The sequence below is a fragment of the Myotis daubentonii genome, chromosome 12 (assembly GCF_963259705.1).
Source record: "Myotis daubentonii chromosome 12, mMyoDau2.1, whole genome shotgun sequence".
NCBI classification, from domain to species: Eukaryota; Metazoa; Chordata; class Mammalia; order Chiroptera; family Vespertilionidae; genus Myotis; species Myotis daubentonii.
The window spans coordinates 34,873,571-34,898,354 of record NC_081851.1 but is presented as its reverse complement, the minus strand read 5'-3'; the positions used below and the strand labels follow the sequence as shown (position 1 = coordinate 34,898,354).

Sequence of the window (24,784 nt, the reverse complement as noted above, 5' to 3'; positions counted from 1 at the left end):
ACCCGGCATTCTCGGGGCGGGGGCGGAGCCGGCCTCCCGGAATCCGGGGCCGGGTGCGCCTCTGCAGGACTTCAGGTACCGGCGTGCTCCGCGCCCCGCGGTCACCTGCTCACGTCCCGGGTGCCGCCTCTGTGTAGGGCGGGCGAGGAGGCCGCCGAGGCGGAGCTGATGGCTGCACTGAGGGCGGGGCGGGGTGCAGGCTGGAGCCTTCGGGGATGGCGGGCTTTGGGGGGATTTCGCTGGGGGAAGGCGCCCCTGTTGACCCCTGACCTCCGGGCCCTGCTGACGTCAGGAACCCCTCGGGCCCGAGTGACTTATGGGACCCCCAGTCTCCGGGCCCGGTTCTCTGTGGGGGTCCCTGGACCACGAACGTGTCTGACGCCGGGGACTTCGGATTCCCGAGCACGGCTGACTGCGGGGGCCCCGGATCCTCAGACCCGGGAGGGCTCAGGGACCCCTGGGTCCCCTCCGCGCACGTGGCTGGCTGTGGCCCTGGGTGCTGGGGGGGCAGTGCTCCTGTTGCTGTGGGGCGGGGGGCGGGGTCCCCCGTCCGTCTTGGCCGCTGTCCTTCGCCCGCCGCCCACCTCTCCCCGGAGCCAGTACAACTTCATCGCCGACGTGGTGGAGAAGACCGCACCTGCGGTCGTTTATATCGAGATCCTGGGCCGGTAACGGCGGGGTAGACCAGCGGCACCGGAGTCGCGGGCTAGAGGGCGGGCGAGCCGGAGGAGTCCGTCCTCCTCACGCCCGCGCTTCCCCCCGTTCCAGACACCCCTTTTCCGGCCGCGAAGTCCCCATCTCGAACGGCTCAGGATTCGTGGTGGCTGCGGACGGGCTCATCGTGACCAATGCCCACGTGGTGGCTGATCGGCGCCGCGTTCGTGTGAGGCTGCCCAGCGGCGACACCTACGAAGCCACGGTCACAGCCGTGGATCCGGTGGCCGACATCGCCACGCTGAGGATCCAGACCAAGGTGGGGTCCGGGCCGGCGGGTCCGCTCGGGGCTGTGCATTTGCCAGCACCCCCAGGTGACGGGCCCCTTTGACCCATTCTCTCTAGGAGCCTCTCCCCACACTGCCCCTGGGACGCTCCGCTGATGTCCGGCAAGGGGAGTTTGTGGTGGCCATGGGAAGCCCCTTTGCACTGCAGAACACGATCACGTCCGGCATCGTCAGCTCGGTTCAGCGTCCGGCCAAAGAACTGGGCCTCCCCCAAAACAATGTGGAATACATCCAGACTGATGCAGCCATTGATGTGCGTACTGATGGGGGGGGGGGGGGGGCGGGGATGGCGATCTAGGCTGGGAGAAGGGGCGAGGCTGTGGTGCAGGCACCAAGTGTGATAGATGGTGGATGAGCCTATCAAGGGCTGTACACGAAACACAGTTTATCCTTGTATTATTACTTATTATTGTGTTATTATTACTTATTGTATTACAACTGTAAAGCTACTTTTGCCCGCCCCTGTATATCGAAGTTGGGCTACAAAAATGTGGCCCCTGTTCAAGGGCTGGGAAAGGAGATAATTTGGAGAAAAAAGGCCTACATCCTGGTATGCCCCCAGGCATAGAGTCCCTGGATCTCTTCCATATTTTCTCCTTGTCCTGCAGTTCGGAAATTCTGGAGGTCCCCTGGTTAACCTGGTGAGTGGGACATTCTTCTTTCCAGGAATCCCTGCCCCAGGTCAGTGTGGAGAGGGGTGGGTTTTTCCCCAATTCAGTGAGGTTTGGTCAAGTTTCTGAACAATCCCTTGCTAGCTGTCGTCCAGAATCCAACCAGATCTCCCCACCTCCCCAACACTCCCTGCTATTCTTCTTGTTCAGGTACCCCCATCTCCCACTATTGGTTTGGGCTAAGGAATAGTGGGCTCTGTCCCTGCAGGATGGGGAGGTGATCGGAGTGAATACCATGAAGGTCACAGCTGGCATCTCCTTTGCCATCCCTTCTGATCGCCTTCGAGAGTTTCTACATCGTGGGGAAAAGAAGAGTAAGCCTGGCTTGGGGTGGGGAGGGTCCTTTAGGTGGTGGGTGGGGCGTTCATTGGGCCTTGTTGGAGAAGGTCTGCTGGGATTAGAGAGAATGGAAGAGAGGATGTAGCTAGCTGAGGCTCATTTGTCTTTTTATCACAGATTCCTGGTTTGGAACCAGTGGGTCCCAGCGCCGCTACATTGGGGTGATGATGTTGACCCTGACTCCCAGGTATGAGGACCACATACGTTGGTGGGCAAATGGAATTTCTTTTGAGCTTTATTCTCAATTCTGTCTTTATCTATAGTGAATTACCTCGCACCTGGAGATATCAGAATAGCTGTTCTCTTGACTTTTCACCCCACTCCGTTTTGCACAACTGCCACCAGATTGATTTCATCCCATTACTTCTTTGATTGACAGTCTGTTAATTTAGTGTTTAGGGGCCATTTTTCAGACCTGGTTTCCTACGTGAATATATTCTGTTCCAGTCAACCTGATTTCCTACTCCAGGTCTTTATTTATGTTGTTCTTGTTTTATATACTTAAATATCAGGCCCTTTAGGCCAGTGGTTCTCAACCTTGGCTGCACATTAGAATCACCTGGGAATCTTTTTAAAATCCTGATTTCTGGGCCTAGAATGGAGGATGAGGCCCAGAAATCAGGATTTTAAAAAGATTCCCTGCTGAAACCGGTTTGGCTCAGTGGATAGAGCGTCAGCCTGTGGACTGAAAGGTCCTAGGTTCGATTCCGGTCAAGGGCATGTACCTGGGTTGCGGGCACATCCCCAGTAGGAGATGTGCTGGAGGCAGCTGATCGATGTTTCTCTCTTATCGATGTTTCTAACTCTCTATCTCTCTCCCTTCCTCTCTGTAAAAAATCAATAAAATATATTAAAAAAAAAAAAAAAAGATTCCCAGGTGATTCTAATGTGCAGCCAAGGTTGAGAACCAGTGCTCTAGGCTCAGCTTAAATTCTACTCCCTTAAAGCTTCTCTTAGGATTCTAGAATGAGATTAGTGCTATTGACTTAACATTATGTGTTACATGGAATTAGGTATCTTTTCTATAATGTTCCATTTCCTAGCTAGTAGAAGGCAGAAAGTAAATTGCCTTTGTATCTGGAGTACGTAGTTCATTCCCTGTCCATACAATCGCCAGTGTATTGAGAAATTTAAGGTGAACCTCAAATGGGCTTGAGAGTACCTCGGAGTGGTTACCAGCATGGTTTGTGTCCTTTCAGCATCCTTGCTGAACTACAGCTTCGAGAACCAAGCTTTCCTGATGTTCAACATGGTGTGCTCATCCATAAAGTCATCCTGGACTCCCCTGCACACCGGTGAGGGAGAGACTGCACTGTGCGGTGGGGATGGGTAAGGTGTGCGTGTGCCCTTGAACTGGACTATCTGCTCCCTTTTTTCTCTCTGCCCATCCTTTGCCTTAGGGCTGGTCTGCGGCCAGGTGATGTGATCTTGGCCATTGGGGAGCAGGTGGTACAAAATGCTGAAGATATTTATGAAGCTGTTCGAACCCAATCCCGGCTGGCAGTGCGGATCCGGCGGGGACCGGAAACATTGACTTTATATGTGACCCCTGAAATCACAGAATGAATGGATCAACAAGAGAATGGGGCTCCTGCTCTGATTTCCACCTTGCTTTCCTGGCCTAGGCTCTGAGGGCACCTGGACAGAGGATTAAAGGAGCCAGTGGGGGGCCGGTCCCTCCAACCACCAGCACCAATCCCTGGGCTCCGAGGAATCACAAAAACATTTTTTATATAAAATAAAATTATACCTAGCAACATGTTATAGTCCAAAACGAAGGAGGGGGCACTAATCTTTCCCCCCATAAAAAGGCTCGAGGGAAAGCTGCATTTCCCCTGGACTGGGGACATACTGGAGCTGACCGTCCTGACCTCCTATTCGAGAAAACGAGCTGCTGCCGTCTCTTGTTCTGGCCAGTTATCAGGTGCTGCTCTTTGTCTCAAGCTCAGCTCCGTGCTGGGCCTGAGAGCCAGGATCCCCATGCTTGGCCACAGATCCGGACCACTGGCCTTGGGAGGAGGTTGATAACTTATGCTTGACAGTTCCACATCCTTAGTACACACTGGATGATTGCAGTGGGCCTGCTGACATCCGGGGTTCCTTTTAAGCTCCTGAGGTAATGGCAGCCTCAGACCCCTGCCGTTAGGGGCCAGTGGTGGTTTGAAGAGGTGGGTATTGGCACCTTAGATGATCTGGTTGCTGGTCTGGCCAGGGTAGCGCTCGAACCTCTTATTGGCCTCTTCACTGAAGGCATCACCTGTAAAGTGAATGGGTGGTTTGGGCAGGAAAACAGACCCTTTGTGGGGAAGGGTGGGGGGAAATGAAGAGGCTGGGAGATCCAGAGGTGGGTGGGAAGACAGAAACAACTTAGGGAGAAGAGAATGAAGGGCTTTCCCTCCCATCCCGTCTTCCCGGGCTGCTTTTCCCACCAAATACCAATGTGGCAGTTGTGCACCCAGATGCGATGTCCATCATATTTGCAGTTACATTTCATTGCATTGTTGGTGAAGTCAGTCTCTGCTACTTCATAATTGGGGTTGATGACCACCTATGAGTGGGAGAAAGGCAACATAATTCTAAGCTGTCTTGAATAAACACTGCGCCCCCTCGCCAGCTGGAAATCTCAGACCCCAGGCACCTGTAGAATGTAGTTTCCTGGCTTCACATCTGTGATGTCAATCCACTGACAGTCAATGTCATGTCGGTAGAGATCCCAGCAACCCACAGTGATGCCCTGCTCTCCAAAGTTGGCACACTCATACCTCTTGGAGACATCTGAAGGGGTTGGCATGGCATATGTCAGTGTGAGGCAAGCTTATGGGATGGAGATACTGTAGCTCATTCTAGGCACCACTCACCCTCCTGACACTCGGTGTCCTCGAGACAGAAGCTAGCTTTGTGGCCCTCGGCCACCTTGGTGCCATTGGGGGTCAGGATATCGTAGTGAGTGAAGATGTCCATACTGTGGTAATGCCTGTGGGGCCAAGAGACAAGGGAACCCCTGTTTCCTTCCCTGCGCCCAGCAGGTTCACTCTGTCCCCAGTGGCTTTGCCCTTCTACTTGACCCTCTCACCCATGACACTCGTGCCACACCCAGGAGTGGCGCCCAGCCTTGGGCCTGAAGTCAGCTCTTCCCAGGTTGTGAATCTGGGAGGAGAATCGGAGTAGACGGCGGTGGCCGTAAGGCCAGTTGGCCGAGCGGGCCGAGCGGGACAGACAGTTCTCTTCGGCAGCGCAGTACAGCATGTGCAGGGGTCGGTCCTCGATGTAGGCGGTCTCCTGCACCAGCGCCGAGTGCAGCAGCAGATCTGATGCGGCTGCGCCCAGGAAGGAAGGGGAGTGTTAGAAGTCACCGCTGAAGGGCGAGGACAGATGGGGGTGCTTCCTCCCCCCACCGCCGGATGTGTGCTAGGCTGGTTTTCCACAGGGAAGGAGTATCCCCCCAGATAAAGACCTCTTTCTCCAAAAGGGGTGGCCCAGAATCTCCCTTCCCTGGCTGGCTCTCCACTCACTCTCCGAACAGATGACTCCAGCAGTGAAACGGGTTCCTGTCCTCTTGCAGGTGATGTGGGTGCCATGATGAGCACATTGGTCCAGGGACAGCTCAGTCCCAGTGCAGCGCACTCCACTCATCACCACCTCTGTTACATTCCCTGAGTCCCAGTACCAGGTCTCCTGGGGACATACATAGGTGTTTGTGAGGCCCCACCATCCAGCCTCCTGGGCCAAAGGACTCATTTCCACGGTCCTCGGCCCCAAACACAGGCTTTGGAGGCAATAGTCTTGGTTCCCCTCCTTGCTACTCACCTGCAGGCCATGGTTGGCATAGCCCAGTCCGAGTTGCCTACAGACCACCATGGCCTCCAGTGTCCCCCAGTCATCCCCACAGATGAGGCCCCAGCGAAGGGGCCCAGGCCCCCCTATTTGCACCTCAACTCGCCCTTCATGTCGGCTGCGGCCCCCACTGAGTCGGATCTGTAGTGACAGAATAGAAGAGCTGGGGAAGCTTTTGGGGTGGGGTAGTGGGAGTCTGTAGCAGGCATGTGGCTGAAGGGTGATTCAGAGGCACGTAAAGGGTGAACAGCGATGGTGTCAGGTGGGAGCCACGGTATTGCAGGGGCCTAGGCCAGTGGTCACACTTGAGAGCATGACAACGACTGGATAGGATGCGAGGCACCTGAACCAAGGGGGAAAGTATGACTGACCCTGGTCTCTACCCCAGTGTAGGGCAGGTTGCATCGGACTCCAGCATCCTGGCCATGGGAACAGTCCTCAGCTGTGATGTTCTTGTGAGGGCACTTCCAGAGGGTGGGTTCCTGTCCAGAGCATCGGACTTCACTCAAGTGGATGGCACCCATGCCTAGGGTCAAAGGCCAAACCAACATCAACAGGTTGTAACTGGGCTTTCATTGTCCAGGGGTCTCCTCCCCAAGGATTACACTCCCCCAGGAGTGTGTACCTCTTCCTGCCCCTTCCCTCCCACCTTCATCCCCCTCACCCTGCCCCATGCGGGCACCACTGAGAGCCTCTCGAGCGGTCCCAAAGCCCAGCTCCCGACACACCACGCTGGCCGCCTGTAGGTCCCACTTGCGGTCACAGACTGTGCCCCACGTGCCAGCCTTCAGGACTTCCACCCGGCCCTCTCCGGGGCGGGCCCCACCCTTCAGACGCACTCGGGCCTATAGAGAAGAGAGACAGTCCAGTGGCAGTGAGTGGGAACATCAGCACAGAGAGGGCTGAGCAGAGCTGGAGAGGAACGCTGGAAGGGATGGGGCGATGGTCTCAGGTGGCCCACCCGCGGGGAGGTTCCTCTCTGTCCTTAAAGGTCAGGGCTGTGCTTAGTCATGGGTGGCCAGGCTACGGGCGTTCTCCACCTGGGGCAGGAAAGGTCATGGTCAGTGTCTCACAAACCTCCTCCTGAAGTTTCAACTGCTGTTGCTTCTTCTGGCCGTTGGAGGCTGCATAGAGAGGACCTGGCACACAGCTCACCACCACAGGGGCACCCCCAGGGCACCTGGCGGTGTCATTGGCACGATAGAACTCCAAGGAACAGAGGGAGAGGTGGGCCTCCGTGCCCACGCACGCCACCCCATGCAGACCAAAGGAGTGTTGCTGCCGCTGGGCCAGCAGCCTGTGGGGACAGGAGTGGGGAGCAGTAGGGTAAGACAGTGCTCCTGCCGCTTTGCTCACAACCCTCCTCCCATCCCATGCCGCCACCATCCCCTCACTTTTCACGACCACTTTACCCCTCTTCTTCCCCTCGTCTCTGCAATGCTGCCCTCCACAGGGCCAAGGGAATGGCAATTTCCAGGCTGAAAGGGCCCGGGTACCCAGACAGAGGGTCTTTGGGGGACCTTCTGCAGCGAAAGAACCCTACGGGAGAGCGGCTAGTCTTGACTTGCCTGACAGAGACCTTGTTCCAAATGGTTGCAGGCTGCTGAGCCTAATGGAGGCTGAGGCTGAGGCTGCTGTGCAAAGAGAATGGGAAGCTAGGACTTCCCAGTGGGAAGAGATGGGCAGGAGGGGCAGTCGACGTGAACAGGAAGCCTGAACAGCCAGAGTGAGCAGATCCTTCTATTGTGCTGAGACGGGACTAACTAGATGAGTCAGAATGCAAACAAGTGAGTATCGGCTCTAAATGGGTCCGTAGAGGCCAGAGGGACTTTCAGGCCAGAGTATGACAGGCAGTTATGGGAAGAACAGACCAGATGGTGGGCACACGGAAGACTGGAGCTGGCATATGTAGTGATGATGTATAAATGCAAGACAAACAAGACTTAGAGGGTCCACATGGCCAGAGAAGGAGAGTGAATGTGAACAACAATGGTAAAGACATCCCCATCCCCAGACTTGAGCGGGCTGTGAGTCTTTAATGAGGCAGTCTGTGCTTTTGCAATTTAAACCTATTAGAAAGAATGTTCCATAGCCACCAGAGCAGGACAATGGGACTAAACCAGGGATGTTAAAATTTGGAAGTACTGCGGAGAGATGCTTGAGAGAATGAGGGGATTTATTTATTGACACTAATGAAATAAGAGATTGCACCTAGGCATGTGGCAACAGAAGTACATTCTTCCCAGGACAGCTGGTTGGAGCCCAGAGGGGAAGGGAACCAGCTGAGGCCTGGTACTGGTAGAGTGGGCCTGTGAGGCTGGTTTGACAGTGAATTATCACAGTAATGTGCCTCATCACTTGATGTCAGAGGAAGGAAGAAACATGACAATTTGAAGACATTGGCTAGGAAGACACAGAGGAGGAAACAGTTATAAACACAGCAAAGGAAGCCTGCAGACTCGACAGAATACCTTTGGAAGCTCAGGATAAGTGGCTTCTGAAGCTCAAAGAGATCAGGTACTCTCCCAAAGTCCTGTTTGGCTGAAAATAAAAGTCAAAGAGGCCATCACAGGAAAAAGACACCTCTCTTCTGAACTCCCTCCTCCCCTTTCCCCACAACTATCCAAGTAAACATGGCAATGCGCACTTTAATGAGGGGTCAGGGAAGGCTAGAGTATGGTTATGCCGGGCAAAGATGACCCAAAGCTAAAAAGCACCACAAGTACACCCTTTGAAGCCACCAGAGGGAGGAGCTGGAGAATGAGGGGTCCCAAGAGACCAGTGGGTGATCTCAGAATGCACCGAAGAGAGGAGGGCACAATAGAAAGGGATGGGTTCTCTGTACCTCAGCCACTGCCGAAGAAGTTATCAGGGAGACTGTGTGTGTGCAAATGGCCTTTGGAAGCCTAGTGAGATGTAATCACGGCTTGGAACTTTTCCACTCCCTCGTGTTCTCTTTGAAGAAACCCAGGAGGAAAATTAGGGAACTGGGAGCCTAATTGTGTCAATGGGGCCACAGAGGACTCCATCCTTGGTAAAGGTTCTAGAGGGAACACTGAGTCTTACGTCCAGGTCAGTAGCACTTATTTTAAAAAATGAATCAAGCCCGGCTGGTATGGCTCAATGGTTGAGCATCCACCTATGAACCAGGGGGGTTACAGGTTTGATTCCCATTCAGGGCACATGCCTGGGTTGTGGGCTTGATCCCCAGTAGGGGGCTTGCAGGAGGCAGCCTATCAGTGATTCTCTCTCATCATTGATGTTTCCATCTCTCTCTCCCTTCCTCTCTGCAATCAATAAAAATATATTTTAAAAAAATGAATCAAACAAAGGTAGGATGGGAACACTGATCTCTCACACAACTTCTTAGGGGAGAGGCAAGCATTGGCATCTGAAGGACAAACGTGCCAGAGTTTCTGCGAGAATTCACTGAGGGAGTAAACGAGCATGTGGAGCAAGGGCAGTCAGTGGATGAGCTCCTATAGAGCTTTCCACAAATCCCGTGACGAGCATAATTCCCCAGAGACCACCATAAGGACCAGCCTTGCTTTCCCTTTCAGTGAATCATCTGGAAGGGGGTCTGTATTAGCTGCTGCTGCTCCTCCCCCGCGCGGTGGAGGGCTGTCTTGGACCCCTTCCTGACCAACGCCCAATCACAGGGCTCACCACTAGGCAGTCCCTCTCCTGTCCGCCCAGCCTGAACTTTATTTACCTCTTGATTGGCCCCCTGCCCACTCGGGGTTTGGGTTTGACTTTACGCTTGGTGATTGGTCTGAAAAAAGGAGAAATAAGTTAGTGGAAGTAGTGGTTAGGTACATGGCCCGGGAAAGGCAGAGGGTGATTTTGTTTGTTTGTTTCTGGAAGAACCCCTTATGCAGAGTGTGGGAAAGGGGTGGAGTGAAGGTGGCCCAGTGTGCCACCGAACTGTATCCCAGGATCTCATGCTGCTCTCTGGATTCAGCAACAGCGAGGAGAAATCGAATGGATGTCAGTCCAGGTGGGGGAGGGGAGGAGATAAGAGGAAAGTTAAGGCAGAAGAGAGAATGGGAATGTGGGTGAATTAAGGGAGGTAAAGATTGGGGGAAGGTGAGAAAGCATGCGGGTGGCTCAGCTATTTGGGGGAAATATAAGGATGAGGAGGCTTTCCCTCAGCCATTCATTCCTACGTTATTCCTCCTTGTGCTTCCTAAGGTCAAAGCTTGCCCATTCCCATGACTGCCTCCCTCCTTGCCCCACCCCCAGTCATAGCCTAATTCATCCGTTTGGGTTTGGGGATGGACATGGATAGGCTGCCTTCCATCCATCCACCTCCTGGGCCACCGAGGCGGCAGGAGGTCCCAGGGCTCTCGCCCCATTACCTGCCAAGGGGCTTGGGGCGTCGGGCCGAGGCTTTGGCCGCTCGCTTCCTCAACTTTCTGTGAGGATAAGACAATAGCAGAGTCAAGATCAGGCTAGACCAAGTGGGAGAGGCTGGTGCAGCTGGGACCAGGGGCAAGAATCAAAGGGTTCCTGGTGGCAGGATGTTAGAGCATCAGTTATATGCAAGGCTCTACCCTTCCCAGCTGCTTGGCTCATAGGCACATGACCAGGTGGGTGAGCAGCAGTGAAGGACATGGGCTCAGGACTGATTGAGCCCCTATACCAAGACCCACAGACATTAGGTTAAGGTAGATGGGGGATAAGAAGTCTTGGCTGATCTAAACCTGAGGGAGGGCTAAGGGAAAGGGTGGACGTAGAAAGGTGTTAGGACTGTTAGGCTTGCCAGACTGACCAGGTGAGGAAAGAGAACTGGCCTGGTCACATCTAGGGAGGTGGACTGTCTTTTTATTCTTGGATGCTCTCTGGTTTCTGGCATTTCCAGGCCTGAGGCTAGTGAACCAGGATTAAGGACTGAGGTAGGGATATCTGAGGATGTTAAGTTGGTTTGATAGGGAATATGAGGCCAGGCTGCTTAGGATGATAGCCCTTTCCTGCCCATGTTAAATCCCACATGCTTTTGTCATTCACGAACTCAGCTCATCTCCCAAACTTACTTCTAGGGAAGTGAATTCTAAAACCTTATTTCTTTTTAATTGGCCTAAATATTTGACCTATTTTATTCTTCAAAAGGTTGCCTTAAGTCCAATGTCAGGAAAGTAGGTCTGTTTCTCCTCTCATTCTCCCTTTGAAATCAAAGACTTTAATTCCTCCCCTCTTTGTCCTGTCCAGCTATGTATGAATGAAGGCAACTATGTTTGTCTGTTCTTATAAGTTTATGACATTCCCTGTTATTATCTTAGTTATCATTTCTTTCAACATGTTCTGCTCTGCTGTGTCTCTCTTTTTTTTAAAAAAAATTCTTATTTATTTCAGAGAGGAAGGGAGAGGGGGAGAGAGATAGAAACATCAATGAGAGAGAGAATCACTGATCGGCTGCCTTCTGCACGCTCCCCACTGGGGGTCAAGCCCGCAACCCGGCATGTGCCCTTGACCAGAATCAAACCCAGACCCTTCAGTCTGCAGGCCGATGCTCTAACCACTGAGCCAAACCAGGTAGGGCTTTGCTGTGTCTCTTGAGGAGTCATATTTGGATATAGTACACAGTGTGCAGAGGCACTAAGATTTTAATATAGATTCTAAATAAGGCTGAAGCTGGTTAGTATTTCCTGCCCTGGCTTCTCCCTGAGGATGTACTTAGTTGGTGTTTTTGCCAAAACATCTCATATGTCCAGCATTGCTAGCCAAGGGTCTGCAGTAGCTCTCAGGTCTCTTTCTTGAGACATTGCTAAGAGTTTAGAACCTTTCATCATATAAGTATAGTCTGAAACGTTTTCTCCAAATGTCTTTTTCTCAAACATGTCTAAAATAAAATATACTTGGCACTTCCTTTGGCCAGTGACTCAGAGAGAGCATCTTGAACTCCAGAGTAGTACTCAGAAAGACATCCTATTATCTAGAAATTTAGAAATACAGTAGTTTCCCCTTAGCCACTGGGGATACATTCTAAGACCCCCAATGGATGCCTGAAACTGTGGATAGTACTGTACCCTATATATACTATTTTCCCTATGCATACATACCTACCTACAATAAAGTTTAATTTATAGCCCTATCTGGTTTGGCTCAGTGAATAGAGTGTTGGCCTGCATACTGAAGGATCCTGGGTTTGATTTTAGTCAAGGGCACATGCCTGGGTTGCGGGCTGGGCTCAATCCACAATAGGGGGCATGCAGGAGGCAGCCGATCAATATTCTCTCTCATCATTGATATTTCTATCTCTCTCTCCCTCTCCCTTCCTCTCTGAAATCAATAAAAATATATATTAAACAAGTTTAATTTATAAATAAGATACAGTAAGACTCAGGTGGTCACTCTCCCTTCCTCGAAGCACTTGGCTTCCAGGCCACCATACGCATCGCATCTGGTTTTCTTTCTACCCACCTCACTGTTTGCATTTCACCTTATCTTCCTGACCTCATACTGTTTAAAGTTCTCAAGATTCAGTCCTTGGACCTCTTTTTTTTTTTTTTTTTTTTTTTTTTTTTTTTTTAACACTCACTCCCTTTTTGATGTTGTCCAGTTTCAGGATTTAAAATACTTTCATTCAGCTGAACTCTAGAGTCATATACCCAATTGCCTACTCAGCCTCACCATTTCAATGCCTTAAAGAACTTCACATGTAACAGATCCGATAAAAAGTTATATATAACCCTTCCCCTCATGCTCCACCCACTGTGTTCCTTATCAAGTGAGGTCAACTCCATACTTAGCTTACGCCAAAAACCTGGGAATGATCCTTAATTCCACTCTTTCTCACATCACATCGAGTTCATCAAATTGTATTGGTTTCACCTTCAACTATAGACAGAATTTGATATTTTTTTCATCATGTTCACTGGTTCACTTTCTTCACTTGACTTTGAGGAGACTACAACCTCCTAACTCAGCGTTTCTCAACCTGTGGGTCGCGACCCCTTTGGCGGTTAAACGACCTTTTCACAGGGGTCGCCTAAGACCATCCTGCATGTCAGATATTTACATTACGATTCATAACAGTAGCAACATTACAGTTATGAAGTAGCAATGAAAATAATTTTATGGTTAGGTCACACATGAGGAACTGTATTTAAAGAGCCAGAAGGTTGAGAACCAGTCTCTCTGCCTCGTTTATTCTACTGTATCCCTCACAGTCTCTTCTTTTTAAAAAAATATATATATTTTATTGATTTTTTTACAGAGAAGAAGGGAGAGGGAAAGAGAATTAGAAACATTGATGAGAGAGAAGCATCCATCAGCTGCCTCCTGCACACCCCCTACCGGGGATGTGCCTGCAACCAAGGTACATGCCCTTGACTGGAATCAAACCCGGGACCCTTCAATCCGCAGGTGGACGCTCTATCCACTGAGCCAAACCAGTCAGGGCACACAGCCTATTCTTAATTAAGCAGAAAGTAATCTTTAAAAATGGAAGTCAGATGTTACACTTCTGCGCCAAACCTTACCTTACACGGAGTAAAACTGAAAGCCTCCTAAATTCTTTCACTACCTTCTTCTCTATCACATCTATAATTTTCTTCCTTGTGCACTCGGCTCCAGCCCCAGGGGCCTCCTGGAGCATGCCAAGAATGCTCCCCTGCCCCAGTACACACTCCCAGGATTTTTTCATTTATGATCCCTGTTCCTGAAAATGCTGGTCTGGATATCTGCATAGCTTGTGCTCTTACCTCCTTAAAATCTTTTCTCAAATAATGCCTTTTCCAAAGAGGACTTTATTGATCGCTGTATTTAAAACTGCTGTCCCACTACCACTTTGTAACCCTTTCCCTGCTTTATTTTTAATGATCACACCTTTTGCCACTCTAACATTTTGTAATGTTACTTATTTTCCAATTCTTCTGTAGTCCATGAGATCAGGGATTTTTGTCTGTTTTGTTCACTGTTCAATCGCAACAGCCCCTGGCACACAGTAGGCACTCAGTAAATAATACTGAATGAACAAATCTCTACACCTTTGTTCATGCTACCCTTTTCACTTGAAATGCCTGCTGTTTAACTCATACTCATCTTTCAGAACCTGGTTTTGAATTAGGAAAGACAAAGAATAAACACAGAGAAAGAAATACAGCCCCAAGATAGATAATAATAGCAGAGGAGCATAGCATATAGATGTTTTACAACAGTTGTGTCACTAGAGCAGATAAACTATATTTTTGGGGAATGAAAGAACTTCCAGATGTGTCTCAGAGCCGAGGCAGGAAAATTTGAGCAAGAATGGAAAAGACTGGAGGTTGGATCATGTACTGACTTTCAAAAAGGATTCCTCAACCTACAGATAAATAATATTCTAGAGTAAGTTATGAAATAGAAAGTTTGTGAACATTGAGGAAAAACTAGGGTAATCCTTAGAGACCTAAAGGGCTTTCAGGAAAAATTAGCTCAAACCACCAGGATTTTCTTTTTTGAACGATTACTAAATCAGAAGGCTGGAGAATGGTGAACATAATGTATCTGGATTTTAGCAAAAACTAACAAAATTTCCCGTGATTTCATTATAGATAAGATGGTGAAATGTTACATCATTGTAGTGTTCAGTCTGTTCCAAATTGTTTGGACAAACATTTCACAACTAATGATTAACGGCTTGATGTAAACCCGGAGGGAACTTTCATTAAGAAGAGTCAGGCGTTGGTTTTAAACATTTCAACTCTTCTCACAGTCACTCTGATGGAGCCAGAGGCCTAGCTAACCATGTTTGTCTACCAGAGGAAGCTGGGAGGGATGACACAGGGAATATAATGTCAAGATTCCAGATAATCTACGCGGTCACCATGACTTTTAAAACGGTTTTAAAGTGATGTAACAAACTTACAGGGTACACTCAGCATAGATGGAGGTTCAGACAGGCTGCTCTGTCAGGAGCAGAGATAAGGGAAGACCTGAGTTGTGGTTACAAGTTCAGTACGCGCCGTGGGCTGCTGCCTCAACAGAAAGGCAATGCAAAACCTAGGCCGGCTTTAATGGAAGCTGAGCATTTCCACGTGTCCCTCCTCTGACATGTCAGACCACGTGGGAGGCAGTGTGCCCAGCGGAAGGTCACCTATAGATGTCAAGAGTTCTTTCTGCAAAACCGGTCTAAGGAAAGGTGAAGAAAAGAAGCATTAGCCTGCAAAAGCAGATTACAGAGACTAAAGATTTCCAGTTTTAGTGTATGTGCTGCCGAAGCGAGCACAAAGGTTTCCAAATTTCTTGAATTTCTCAAGTTAGATGCACCAGGGAAGCGAGTGGCTGCAAACATCGAGCCGGTCGCCAGTGCGATTCGACTCGTTTTTCGGAAGCGGCTCTCCGACAGGTGGAGAGCATGGCGCCTCCGCCGCGGAACCTGCTGGCGAACATTCCTGGGAGGCCTCGGGGCTCGCGCGCCCCCAGACGCGCCCCGCGGGGGCCGGGACCGCCCTCTCCCGCGGCCTCCGGGCTGGGCCCCGAGGCGGGGACACGCCGCCCTGCCCCGCGGGCGACGCCGGGCAGTTCCAGGCCTCGGGCTCCCCGCGCTGCACACGCCCGGCGCCACCTCGGCAGGGCGCGCCCTCGCCCTCCCTGAACTCAGACCGGGATCCCGGCCGCGCCGGCGCGGAGGCCCTGACCGCCGGCACCGCGGCTGCGGGGCGTGGCCTGGGGCGCGGGGCGTGGCCTGGGGCGCGGGGCGGGGACTCCGCCCGCCCTCCGCTGGCGTCACGGCACCGACGTGCCGCCCGCCGCCACTCGCCCCGCCCGGCTTCGGACCGCAGCGCGGCCTGGGGAGCCCTCCACGGTCCCACAGTACCCCTCACTCTCCAGCCTCCCAACGCCCCCCTCCCCCACTATCCCAGGACCCCGTCTCTCAAACCCCTTTCTTCAAGGAGCACCCTCCCCCCAGCCTGCTCCCCGGCGCCCCCATCCCTTCACCTGTAGAAAGCCGTGTTGACCCTCTTTTCGCCGGGGAAGCCCAGCAACCCGCAGACCACGTGGCTGTTGTGGGCGCTCCAGCCTTGGTCACACACTCTGGACCAGCCGCTGGGAAGCCGGACTTCCACCAGCCCCTCGGTCACGGGCAGGGGCCGCCGGCCCCGCCCAACGGCTGGCTGGAGCCGCACCTCCTCCACTTGCAGGTGATGCTCCACCTGAGGATGGGACCACAAGCAGAGGAAGGCACCCCAGTAGCACCTTTCACACGTCCTGCCACCTCGAAGGAACCCCGACCGACCGAGTGTGCTTGTGCAGACCCAACGGGGAGCAGGAGCTGAGAGAGGTGCCATGCCTCCCGCAGTGGGTATGGAGGGGTGTGTGGGGTGGACGGACATGCTGTGCTGTGCCCCAAGGGTGCTGAGGAGCTGAGGAAGGAGCACCCGCAGGAGCAGGAGGAGCACTTCATGAGGAAGTGGCATTGAAGGAGGGGCAAGTAAGGAGTGAGATGTTCTAGGAGAGCACAGGTCTCCCTGGGGACGGGGAGGAGGTTGGAGAGGTTCCTGCCGGGTTTAACGCTGGAAAATCTGGAACTTACATCCAGGAGCTCTATCCCTGGCCCCACCCACACCAGCCCCCAGCTCCTGCTCCTAACAACCCAAACTACCGTATGGGGCCTATGGAACCCCCTACCTTCTAGTGTCTCCTCTAACCACACATAACACCCCACAGCCCTCCCTGTCTGGCCAACCTGGCTGGTGTGTGTGTGTGTGTGTGTGTGTGTGTGTGTGTGTGTGTGTGTGTGTGTGAACTGCAGACCTCGATGACATTGGAGTCGGAGAAGCCAGGGAGGCGCTGGTCCTTGCAGATGACCCCAGCATCCTCATCGTGGGTGCAGTCACTGTTCCCCCAGCCCCTCGAGGTGCATTCGGCCACACTCCGCTCGGTCCCACTGCAGCTCAGGTTGTCCAGCCAGATGCGGCCTGTGGAGGGAGAGATAGGGGACAGAGAAGTGTGGGTAGAGCGAATGTGGAGGCCTCACTCTTGGCTATAATGATCCCATTTTTTCTGATAAGATAATGGGTGGGGAGAGACAGGGCACCTTGGAGGCAATAAAAAAAAGAGGCATAGGATCGATGGAGGGCTGGTGGTGTTCTGGGGATACTCAGGAATTTGGTGAATAAAAAACCAAGGGTCAACCTTGAAATTCTGCTTGGTTCTTACCCACTCAACGACAGCTAGAGTTAACCAAGTACCTGTTGTGTTAGGCACGCTGCTGTGGTGTGTACATACATGACCATGCTTAGAACAGAGCGGCCAGAAGTATTATCACCACTTCATATTAAAAAATCAATGGGGGTTCAGAAAAGTTAAGTAACTTGCCTGAGACCACGTAGCCCACGGAGGCTAAGGAGTTCGAGCCATTGGCGAGACTTGGAAATCTGAGACCTTTCACCTGAGCCTCCCATGTGCCTGCCCTGTCTGTGCTTCCCCATTGCCCCTTGTTCTGTTCTCTGCCCGGACCTCACTGAACTAAGTGTCGCTGCCTTCCTCTCAGAATTGGGCGGCCCCTCAAAGGTTGTCTGTCTCAGCCATTGTGTAGGGATCCTTGATGCCTATTCTGACAGGACTTCCCAGCTTCTGCTGGGACACCGACCTCCTGCCTGCCCAGGCGGCTGGAGCCATTACACAGTCCTTGTGATTCTTTATGACTTTCCCCTACCAGGTCTGATTCAGTCCTTTGATGCCATCCAAAAAAATCCCGCAGCCACATGACTGTCCTCATATTTGAAGACATCCGTCATGTAGCTGCTATCCAAGTTTTTCCTTCAGATCAGAAATCCCTGGTTTCTTCAGCGACTACTCCTTGAAAGTTGGCTTCAAATCTTCCACATCTGGGCAGCTATCCTCTGAAAATATTTCTATTTTCTACCACCTCTCTTAAAATGTGGCACTTACAAGTGACACTTTATTCCAGAAGTGTCCTGGCTGGTGGGAATTGGGGTATCAGCTGCAGACTGCACCAGCTTCTATCACTCCAACTGTGGGCTCATACAGTGCAAGCACCCCTCAGGCCTCAGTTGGAATTGCTCCTAAACATTCATACTTGCCCTAGTCAATTCCAGCTTGGTTTCAGCTCTGGCCTATAACGTGACTTTGTCAGCTGCAGGATCTAGGATCCTGACTGGCTTTGGGACATCCAGACATCATTCACCTGTGGTCCTGTGGCTGTGCCATCCTGCTGTTCTCTCCCTGCACTGAGCCACACTTGGGCAATACCGAGGCTACACCTGGCGCTCACCTGTTCCAGGGCCATATTTGGCGCTGTGGGTCCAGCCTGTGGCCTCTGTGAAGCCCAGCTCCCGGCAGAGGACATGGGCTGCCTGTAGCGTGAAGTCATCATCACAGATGGTGCCCCATTCGCCAGCTCGATGTATCTCCACTCGGCCTTCGAAGGGCTTCCTGGGGAAGCCAGCCAGCCGGAACCGCAGCCCCTGGCTTCCAGCCCTCTTCTCAGGGGCCGTGGATGGGGATGGAGATCCCAGGCATGAGCTGCACAGCAGGCACAGCAGCAGTCCCCATGGGCTCCACTGCCAGACACTGACAGGTCGCATGGCAGAGAAGGCCTGGGGGAGAGAGAGAGAGAGAGAGAGAGAGAGAGAGAGAGAGAGAGAGAGAGAGAGAGAGAGAGACTGAGATTGAGGCAGGTCCAGGCCTGAGAGAGAGAGAGAGAGGTCAAGAGAGGAAAGGAGACACTTAGCAAGACCAGAGACAGAAACACAGGGGGAGAGAACGACAGGAACTAAGATAGTGAGGGAGAAACGCACACTACACAGGGGCTGAAACACAGAGTCAAGGAGACTGAGAGAATCAGATTGGGTGGAGGGAGAGAAGGGGAGAGGGAGAAAGGGGGAGAGGGAGAGAGGAGGAGAGGGGGAGAGGGAGAGGGGGAGAGTGAAAGAGGGGGAGAGGGAGCTGGAAACAGAAGGGGGGGGAGAGAGGGGGAGAGAGACTGGCTCTCTTTTTGTAGAGTAGAACTCTCCCTATTAGTTGTTAATGTGTCACATCGACCTCCCCTAGTTTTATAATTATCACCTTCATTACCCACTCACAATATAAGCGACCCAGAGATCAAAATCAATGATTAGAGACCAAGAGTCTGTCGAAATAAAGAGATAGAGACCGAGCAAGAGACACAAAGAGGAAGACCCAGACAGACAGGATGTGAGAGGAAGGGAAATTATGGGAATGAAAGGGGGCCAACAGAGAGAGGAGAGAGAGAGAGAGAGAGAGAGAGAGAGAGAGAGAGAGAGAGAGAGAGAGAGAGATGGGGAGACAGCCAGGCAAAGAGAATTGGGGAGTGGCTGAGAGGCGGGCAACAGGTGAGGAGGAGAGGGACTGACAGGAGCTGAGAAGCAGAGGCTGGCGGGACCCAGATGACCCGTTCAGCCAGTCAGACAGGGGGCAGACGGCTACGGGAGAGAGAAGCAGGCAAGGGGGGGGGGGGGGGGCCTAGGAGGTCCTCGGATCTAGGGTCCCGTGAATTGAGGCCAAGCCCAGAGTCCTATCTGGGCAGATTCTGAGGCCCAGCGGGCAGAAGCTGGAGTCCACGGAGACCCCACTGCACGCCCTACCCAGCACACAGGCTCTCAAGTGCCCTGCCGGGTCAAGGGGCCCAGGAGGGCCAGCCCTCAAGCTGGGTGGGGTGGGGGGCTGGAGTGGGGTTGTCCAAGTCTCCTGCGAACATCGCCATCCCCACCACTGTCACCGGGCAACTGGAGGCGGGGGCACCATTCATCTTCTCAGCCAAGGCCTTCCCTCTGTCTGGGCTGAGAACAGCTCCCGTACTGCACAGGGGAGGGGCTGGGGGCGCCCAACATGCTTCCCCAGACTCAGACAAACGACCCAACAGGACAGCTTTTTTTTTTCTGGGGACAGTTAGGCGTGGGGGCCCAGGGGTAGGGCCTCACAGAGGTTTCCCCAGCCTTAGGACCCTCCCAGCTGCCCTATTTGGAAAACCCTGCCCCCTCCCTCTCTCCCCCGCCCCCGAATATCTGCCTCCTCTCTCCAATCTTCTCTTACTCTTTGACAATAATAAAACCTCCAGCTGGTTGGCTTCCCTTGGGACTCCAGCCCGCGTTACCCCTTTGCCCTGGACCCTCCACCATCATCTCCATCCGCAACTCCCCTTCCTCCTGCCGGCAGCGTGACCCCCTTACCTTGGGCTGAGCGGGGGCCCTAGACGCTGGGAGAAGAGTCCTGGTCCTGGAGATCAGTCCTAGGACTTCCCCAAAAAAGTGCTCTGCCAGGGGAGACTGGACCCCCGCCCTCTCCCCCCTCTCTTTTTGTCCCTCCCACGTCCCCTTGAGCCCTCCCACATTCCGCCCTCTCCCTGAATTCCTCCCCGGCCAGGTCCCTCCTCTAGGTCCTCCCCTCCCCGGTGGAGCTAGCTGGCCACTGTTGCTCCACCTCCCCACCCCTGTCCCGCCCCTCCGGGCCGGCTCAATGAAGCTTTCTTTTCCCTCGGGCTGGAGGCCGGGCAGCTGCGGTCAGGGATCCAGTCACGCAAGAGGCCACGGGGCTGTGGAGCGGCCCAGGAGGCGGCCCCTGTGGCGGCGGGAGCCCGCGGCTCAGCTCCGGGCTTCGGGAAGCCTTCCAGTCCCCAGCCCTTCCTCCAGGTCCCCGGCTCCGTGGGGCGTAAACTGCCAGGCTGGGGGCGGGTCTGGTAGGGGGAACTGAGGCTAAGAGGGCCCACGCGGCCCCTCCGGGTCCCCAGGGTGCCGGTCGGCATTTTCCAGGTGATGTCACAGCCTTCACTCCTACGTCACGTTGAGCATATGACATCATGCCCAAGCCCGGGCGCCAGAGCCCTCCTGCCGAAACCGCGAGGTTTCTCTTGGTGGAGCCACCCGTGCGCGTCCCAGGGCGTTGGGTAGGGTAGGGGCCTGGAGGGAGTGCGCCGTCCAGCTTATCTGGGGACCCTCTCCCCTTCTTGCTCTTCTCTGTCCTCCCAGCTCGGGGTCCGCGGGGTCCGGGGCGCCGGCGGGAACGCCCCGGGTGGGCCCGGCCCCGCCCCCGCCCCGCCCCCGTCCCGCCTCCTGCCTGCAAGGCCAGGAAGCAAAGAAGGAACCGCCGGGGGCCATGGACAGGGCCATGGACGGGGCCGTGATGGAGGGGCCGCTCTTTTTGCAGGGTCAGCGTTTCGGTGCCAAGGTAGACCGGGGCGGGGGTACCGAACCCCACCAGAGCCAGGGGTGGGCGATGGGGCCCGGGAAGGGGGAGGGGCAGGCAGCGGGTGGGAGCGCGGCGCGGGGAGCCGAGAGCCGGGTGAAGTCCCCACGAAGCCTCCGCACACTGCGGAGGCGCGTCTGCCCGCCTTGGGGTGCGCGCTCGCAGGCCCCGTCGGGAAGCCTGAGCCTGGGAAGCGGCCTGCGCGGGTCCTTCCTTCCCCGACGGGCGCTCGCCCGCTGCCTCCCCAGCGCCTCCCGCTCTCTTTCCGCAGAGGTGGAGGAAGACCTGGGCCGTGCTCTACCCGGCCAGCCCCCACGGCGTAGCGCGCCTCGAGTTCTTCGATCACAAGGGGCCGAGCTCTGGAGGGGGCCGAGGGAGCTCGCGCCGCCTGGACTGCAAGGTGATCCGTCTAGCCGAGTGCGTGAGCGTGGTGCCCGTGGCCGTGGAGAGCCCCCCTGAGCCCGGAGCCGCCGCCTTCCGCCTGGACACCGCGCAGCGCTCGCACCTGCTGGCGGCCGATGCGCCGTCCAGCGCCGCCTGGGTGCAAATGCTGTGCCTGAATGCCTTTCCGGTGAGGGGGCCAGGACTGCCGGAGAGGGGCTGGGGCGAGCCGAACTGGACCCTAGGGGCGATGCGGGATGGGGGTAGGAACTGGGCAGGGGAACTGGGCTGGCTCAGACCCTCGGAACCGCGTTGAGGGAATGACAGTGTTCTGGGTACTCTCTTTCTCTTTACCCCAGAAAGGCAGCTGGGGTCCAGCGCCTGCCGAGAACCCACCCAAGCTTTCTGCCCTGGAGATGCTGGAGAACTCGCTGTATAGCCCCACCTGGGAAGGTAGCCGCCTGGAGAGCTGTGCAGGGAGGAGGTGGAAAGGAAGGGTGCCCCTGGGAAGGGACCGACTGGGGTGCCATGGGGAAGTGGGAAGTTACTGAGAGCTGGCTTACGAGGGAGTGCCGGACCACCTGTCCCCGCCCCCAGCCAGGTGCCAGTCTCATTGAGCATTCCTCCCAGGATCCCAGTTCTGGGTAACCGTACAGAGGACCGAAGCCGCTGAGCGCTGCGGCCTGCATGGCTCCTATGTGCTGAGGGTGGAGGCTGAGAAGCTGACTCTCCTGACTGTGGGAACTCAGAGTCAGATACTGGAGCCACTTCTCTCCTGGCCCTACACGCTGTTGCGTCGCTATGGCCGAGACAAGGTAGGGGTGCCGGCTGGGAAGGCCGGCTTGCTGGGGCTGGGGCTGAGGGCTGGGTGGGCAGGGAGGAAGGCGGGAAGCTCTGCCTTCTGGATAACCCTTCTAGTCCAGGAGCCCACCTCCCTCGCAGCTAGTCTTCTCTGGGCCTCACCTCTCCTGTTGACTCCTGGGAATGTGTTTCCCTTCACACTCTTTCAGGTCATGTTCTCCTTTGAGGCTGGTCGGCGCTGCCCCTCCGGCCCTGGAAACTTCACCTTCCAGACGGCACAGGGAAATGACATTTTCCAGGCAGTCGAGACTGCTATCCACCGGCAAAAGGCCCAGGGCAAGGCTGGTCAGGGGCAGGATGTTCTTAGAGCTGATTCGCATGAAGAAGTGGCAGAGGGGAAGCTGGCTTCCCACCCTGGTGCCCAGGAGCTCCCAGACAGCCCGCCCGCTCTGTACGCTGAGCCCTTAGACTCTCTGCGCATTCCTCCAGGTCCTTCCCAAGATTCCCTATATTCAGACCCTTTGGACAGCACCGCGCCTCAGGCAGGGGAGAAGGTACAGTTAAAGAAAACTCTCTATTGGGACTTGTATGAGCATGTGCAGCAGCAGTTGATGAAGGCCAAGCTGACGGACCCCAAGGAGGACCCCATCTATGATGAACCAGAGGGCCCGGGAGCAGCTTCTGCCCGGGGCCTTTATGATCTGCCTCAGGAGCCCAAGGATGCATGGTGGTGCCAGGCTCGAGCGAAGGAGGAGGGCTACGAGCTCCCCTACAACCCTGCCACTGATGACTACGCCGTGCCTCCCCCTCGGAGCACAAAGCCCGTCCCAGCTCCCAAGCCCCAGCGCCTGGCCTTCCCTGAACCTGGTACAGCTGGCAGTGGCAGCAAAGGTCACAGCTCAGACACTGCCCTGTACAGCCAGATCCAGAAGAGCAGGGCCTCAGGGGACTGGGACTGTGGGCTTTCTAGAGTAGGGGCCGACAGGACTGGGGTCAAGTCAGAGGGCTCCACATGAGAAGTAGAGCAAGGCTGGGGTTGCTGATAGGAGGACCTTGGAGAGGTGGCATTGGGGGGATCAAAGAAACCTGTTAGAACCAGTGGGACCCAGAGGACTGGAGGGGCCTGTGTGAGACTGGAGGATCAGATAAATCAGGGGAGTCAAGGGGAGGATGATTAATCCCCAGAAGTCCTGGAAGTGGGACAGATGAGAGGGGCTCAGGGATGGTACCTGGGGAGGCCAGCATCTCTAAGTCATCCCCCGAAAAGAATGGACAGTTGCTGGACCAAGTCTATGGATTAGAGTGGGTACAGTTGAAGGGCCCTGCATGGAGGCTGTAGGAAGATGCTGGACTGCCTGGATCCTTTCCCCTGTATTTCCCCCCCCAGAGATTTATTTAAAAAAAAGTTTTATTCTCATTAAAGCCAGAGGGTTTAAGAGGTCTATGTGTGTGAATAGTCACAGAAGCAGGGTGTGCTGGGTGGGTGTGGAGGGGATCAGGAGGAGAACCAGGGATGTGTTGGGTGGTCCATCCAGCCCATCTGGGCTTGACCCCATCTCTGTGACCCTGGGTGAGTTTGGTAGCACCTGCAACCCTTAGTTACCCCTGCTGCTCCTTTGTAAACTGGGAAAACTTAACAGTTTCTACTTGTTATATGGAAGGAGTAGTACTTAGTGCAATTTGAAGTACAGAGAAGGTAAACATTTTATAGTTATTCTGTGGATGGAGAGGGCAGATGGGAAGATGGATAGGTGTGAGGAGAGGAGAATAGGAAAGGAATAGATCTTTTTCATACCTTCCCCGCCACCCATCCCATCCATACACACTTTGCATGTAGGTACTGAGTACCAACCACTTTTATGTTTGGAGCCTAAAGGGAACTACAATGGGGTAGGTGTAGCGGAAGGGGCACAGGCTACAAAATCATGCTTGGGTTTCAATCCTGCTTGTCTTCCACCAGCTTTGAAAGCCTTATCCTTGTCTTCTGAGGCCACTTCCCGAAGATGATCTGATATCCACCTGCTTACACAGCCACAAGGAGAAATTCGGGGCCTGAAATGCTCCTAACAATGGTGTTGGTTTACTGAGTGTTTAATCTTCATCTGTGTTAACAGAATCAAATGACCCAAAGGAAAACAACAAAACAAAGAAAATGAGTCCCCACTTGGAGAAGCAGGAGGCGTGGGTGTGCCCTCCCAGGCTGAGGAGTGGGGTGGGGGGCAGCACTGAGAACAGAGGGGAAGGCAGTTTCCCAGTCACCTGGAGTTCACAGAGGCTCAGGTGGGTGGAAGGCAAGTCTGACCTCAGAACACCGGCACGTGAGCACTAGTGTGGATGTGGTTGAGCAGGGCAGCCAAGGTCTGTGCTTAAGGCCCTGAGGGATCCTCCTCCTCCCCCTCCGTTTCCTCCTCCTCAGAAAGCTGCAAGAAGGCTTCTGTGGAGGCTTTGCTGGCCGCTGGTATCTTGGGGGCTCTGCCAGGGGCTGAAGTCATAGGTAGAGGGGCCACTGTGGCTCGAACTCGATTTGTCTGCAGCTGCCCAGGGTGAAAAGAAAGTGAGTAGAGCCATCTCTGAAGACCCAAGTTCCTGATCTCTCCCATTCCCTTC

At 54.2% G+C, this 24,784-nt stretch overlaps 4 protein-coding genes across 8 annotated transcripts in view; 2 read left to right on the top strand and 2 right to left on the bottom strand.

Annotated features, from left to right (window-relative positions):
• The first annotated feature begins 32 nt into the window (after positions 1–32).
• HTRA2 (HtrA serine peptidase 2) lies at positions 33–3,789 on the top strand. 2 transcript variants are annotated; one of them, XM_059659347.1, is made up of 8 exons: positions 33–668; positions 769–973; positions 1,060–1,254; positions 1,610–1,642; positions 1,881–1,986; positions 2,129–2,198; positions 3,211–3,306; positions 3,412–3,789. In XM_059659347.1, the coding sequence occupies exons 1-8, from the start codon at positions 169–171 to the stop codon at positions 3,575–3,577; spliced, it is 1,371 nt and encodes a 456-aa protein (XP_059515330.1). In that variant the 5' UTR covers positions 33–168; the 3' UTR covers positions 3,578–3,789. The 2 variants fall into 2 exon arrangements, with proteins under 2 accessions (XP_059515330.1, XP_059515331.1); XM_059659348.1 differs by lacking the exon at positions 1,610–1,642.
• LOXL3 (lysyl oxidase like 3) lies at positions 3,717–20,110 on the bottom strand. Of its 3 annotated transcripts, XM_059659339.1 has the most exons (16): positions 19,984–20,110; positions 18,066–18,390; positions 16,583–16,746; positions 15,767–15,981; positions 10,204–10,260; positions 9,558–9,617; positions 6,923–7,142; positions 6,510–6,690; positions 6,217–6,371; positions 5,819–5,986; positions 5,524–5,686; positions 5,085–5,328; positions 4,870–4,985; positions 4,650–4,786; positions 4,448–4,559; positions 3,717–4,268 (listed from the first exon to the last, which is right to left on the bottom strand). In XM_059659339.1, the coding sequence occupies exons 2-16, from the start codon at positions 18,376–18,378 to the stop codon at positions 4,195–4,197; spliced, it is 2,379 nt and encodes a 792-aa protein (XP_059515322.1). In that variant the 5' UTR covers positions 18,379–18,390; positions 19,984–20,110; the 3' UTR covers positions 3,717–4,194. The 3 variants fall into 3 exon arrangements, with proteins under 3 accessions (XP_059515322.1, XP_059515323.1, XP_059515324.1); XM_059659340.1 differs by lacking the exon at positions 10,204–10,260; XM_059659341.1 differs by lacking the exons at positions 9,558–9,617; positions 10,204–10,260.
• A 161-nt stretch (positions 20,111–20,271) lies between these two features.
• Positions 20,272–24,330, top strand: DOK1 (docking protein 1). The gene is made up of 5 exons (XM_059659338.1): positions 20,272–20,977; positions 21,267–21,566; positions 21,736–21,829; positions 22,007–22,191; positions 22,387–24,330. Exons 1-5 carry the CDS (start codon positions 20,906–20,908, stop codon positions 23,191–23,193), a joined length of 1,458 nt encoding a protein of 485 aa, XP_059515321.1. The 5' UTR covers positions 20,272–20,905; the 3' UTR covers positions 23,194–24,330.
• Positions 24,331–24,527: 197 nt separating this feature from the next.
• M1AP (meiosis 1 associated protein) overlaps positions 24,528–24,784 on the bottom strand; it is a 59,747-nt gene continuing 59,490 nt past the window's right edge. For both annotated transcript variants that reach the window (XM_059659336.1, XM_059659337.1), the window contains one exon: positions 24,528–24,719. In XM_059659336.1, coding sequence (XP_059515319.1) covers positions 24,544–24,719 — 176 coding nt within the window. In that variant the 3' untranslated portion in view covers positions 24,528–24,543. The remainder of the gene's footprint in view (positions 24,720–24,784) is intronic.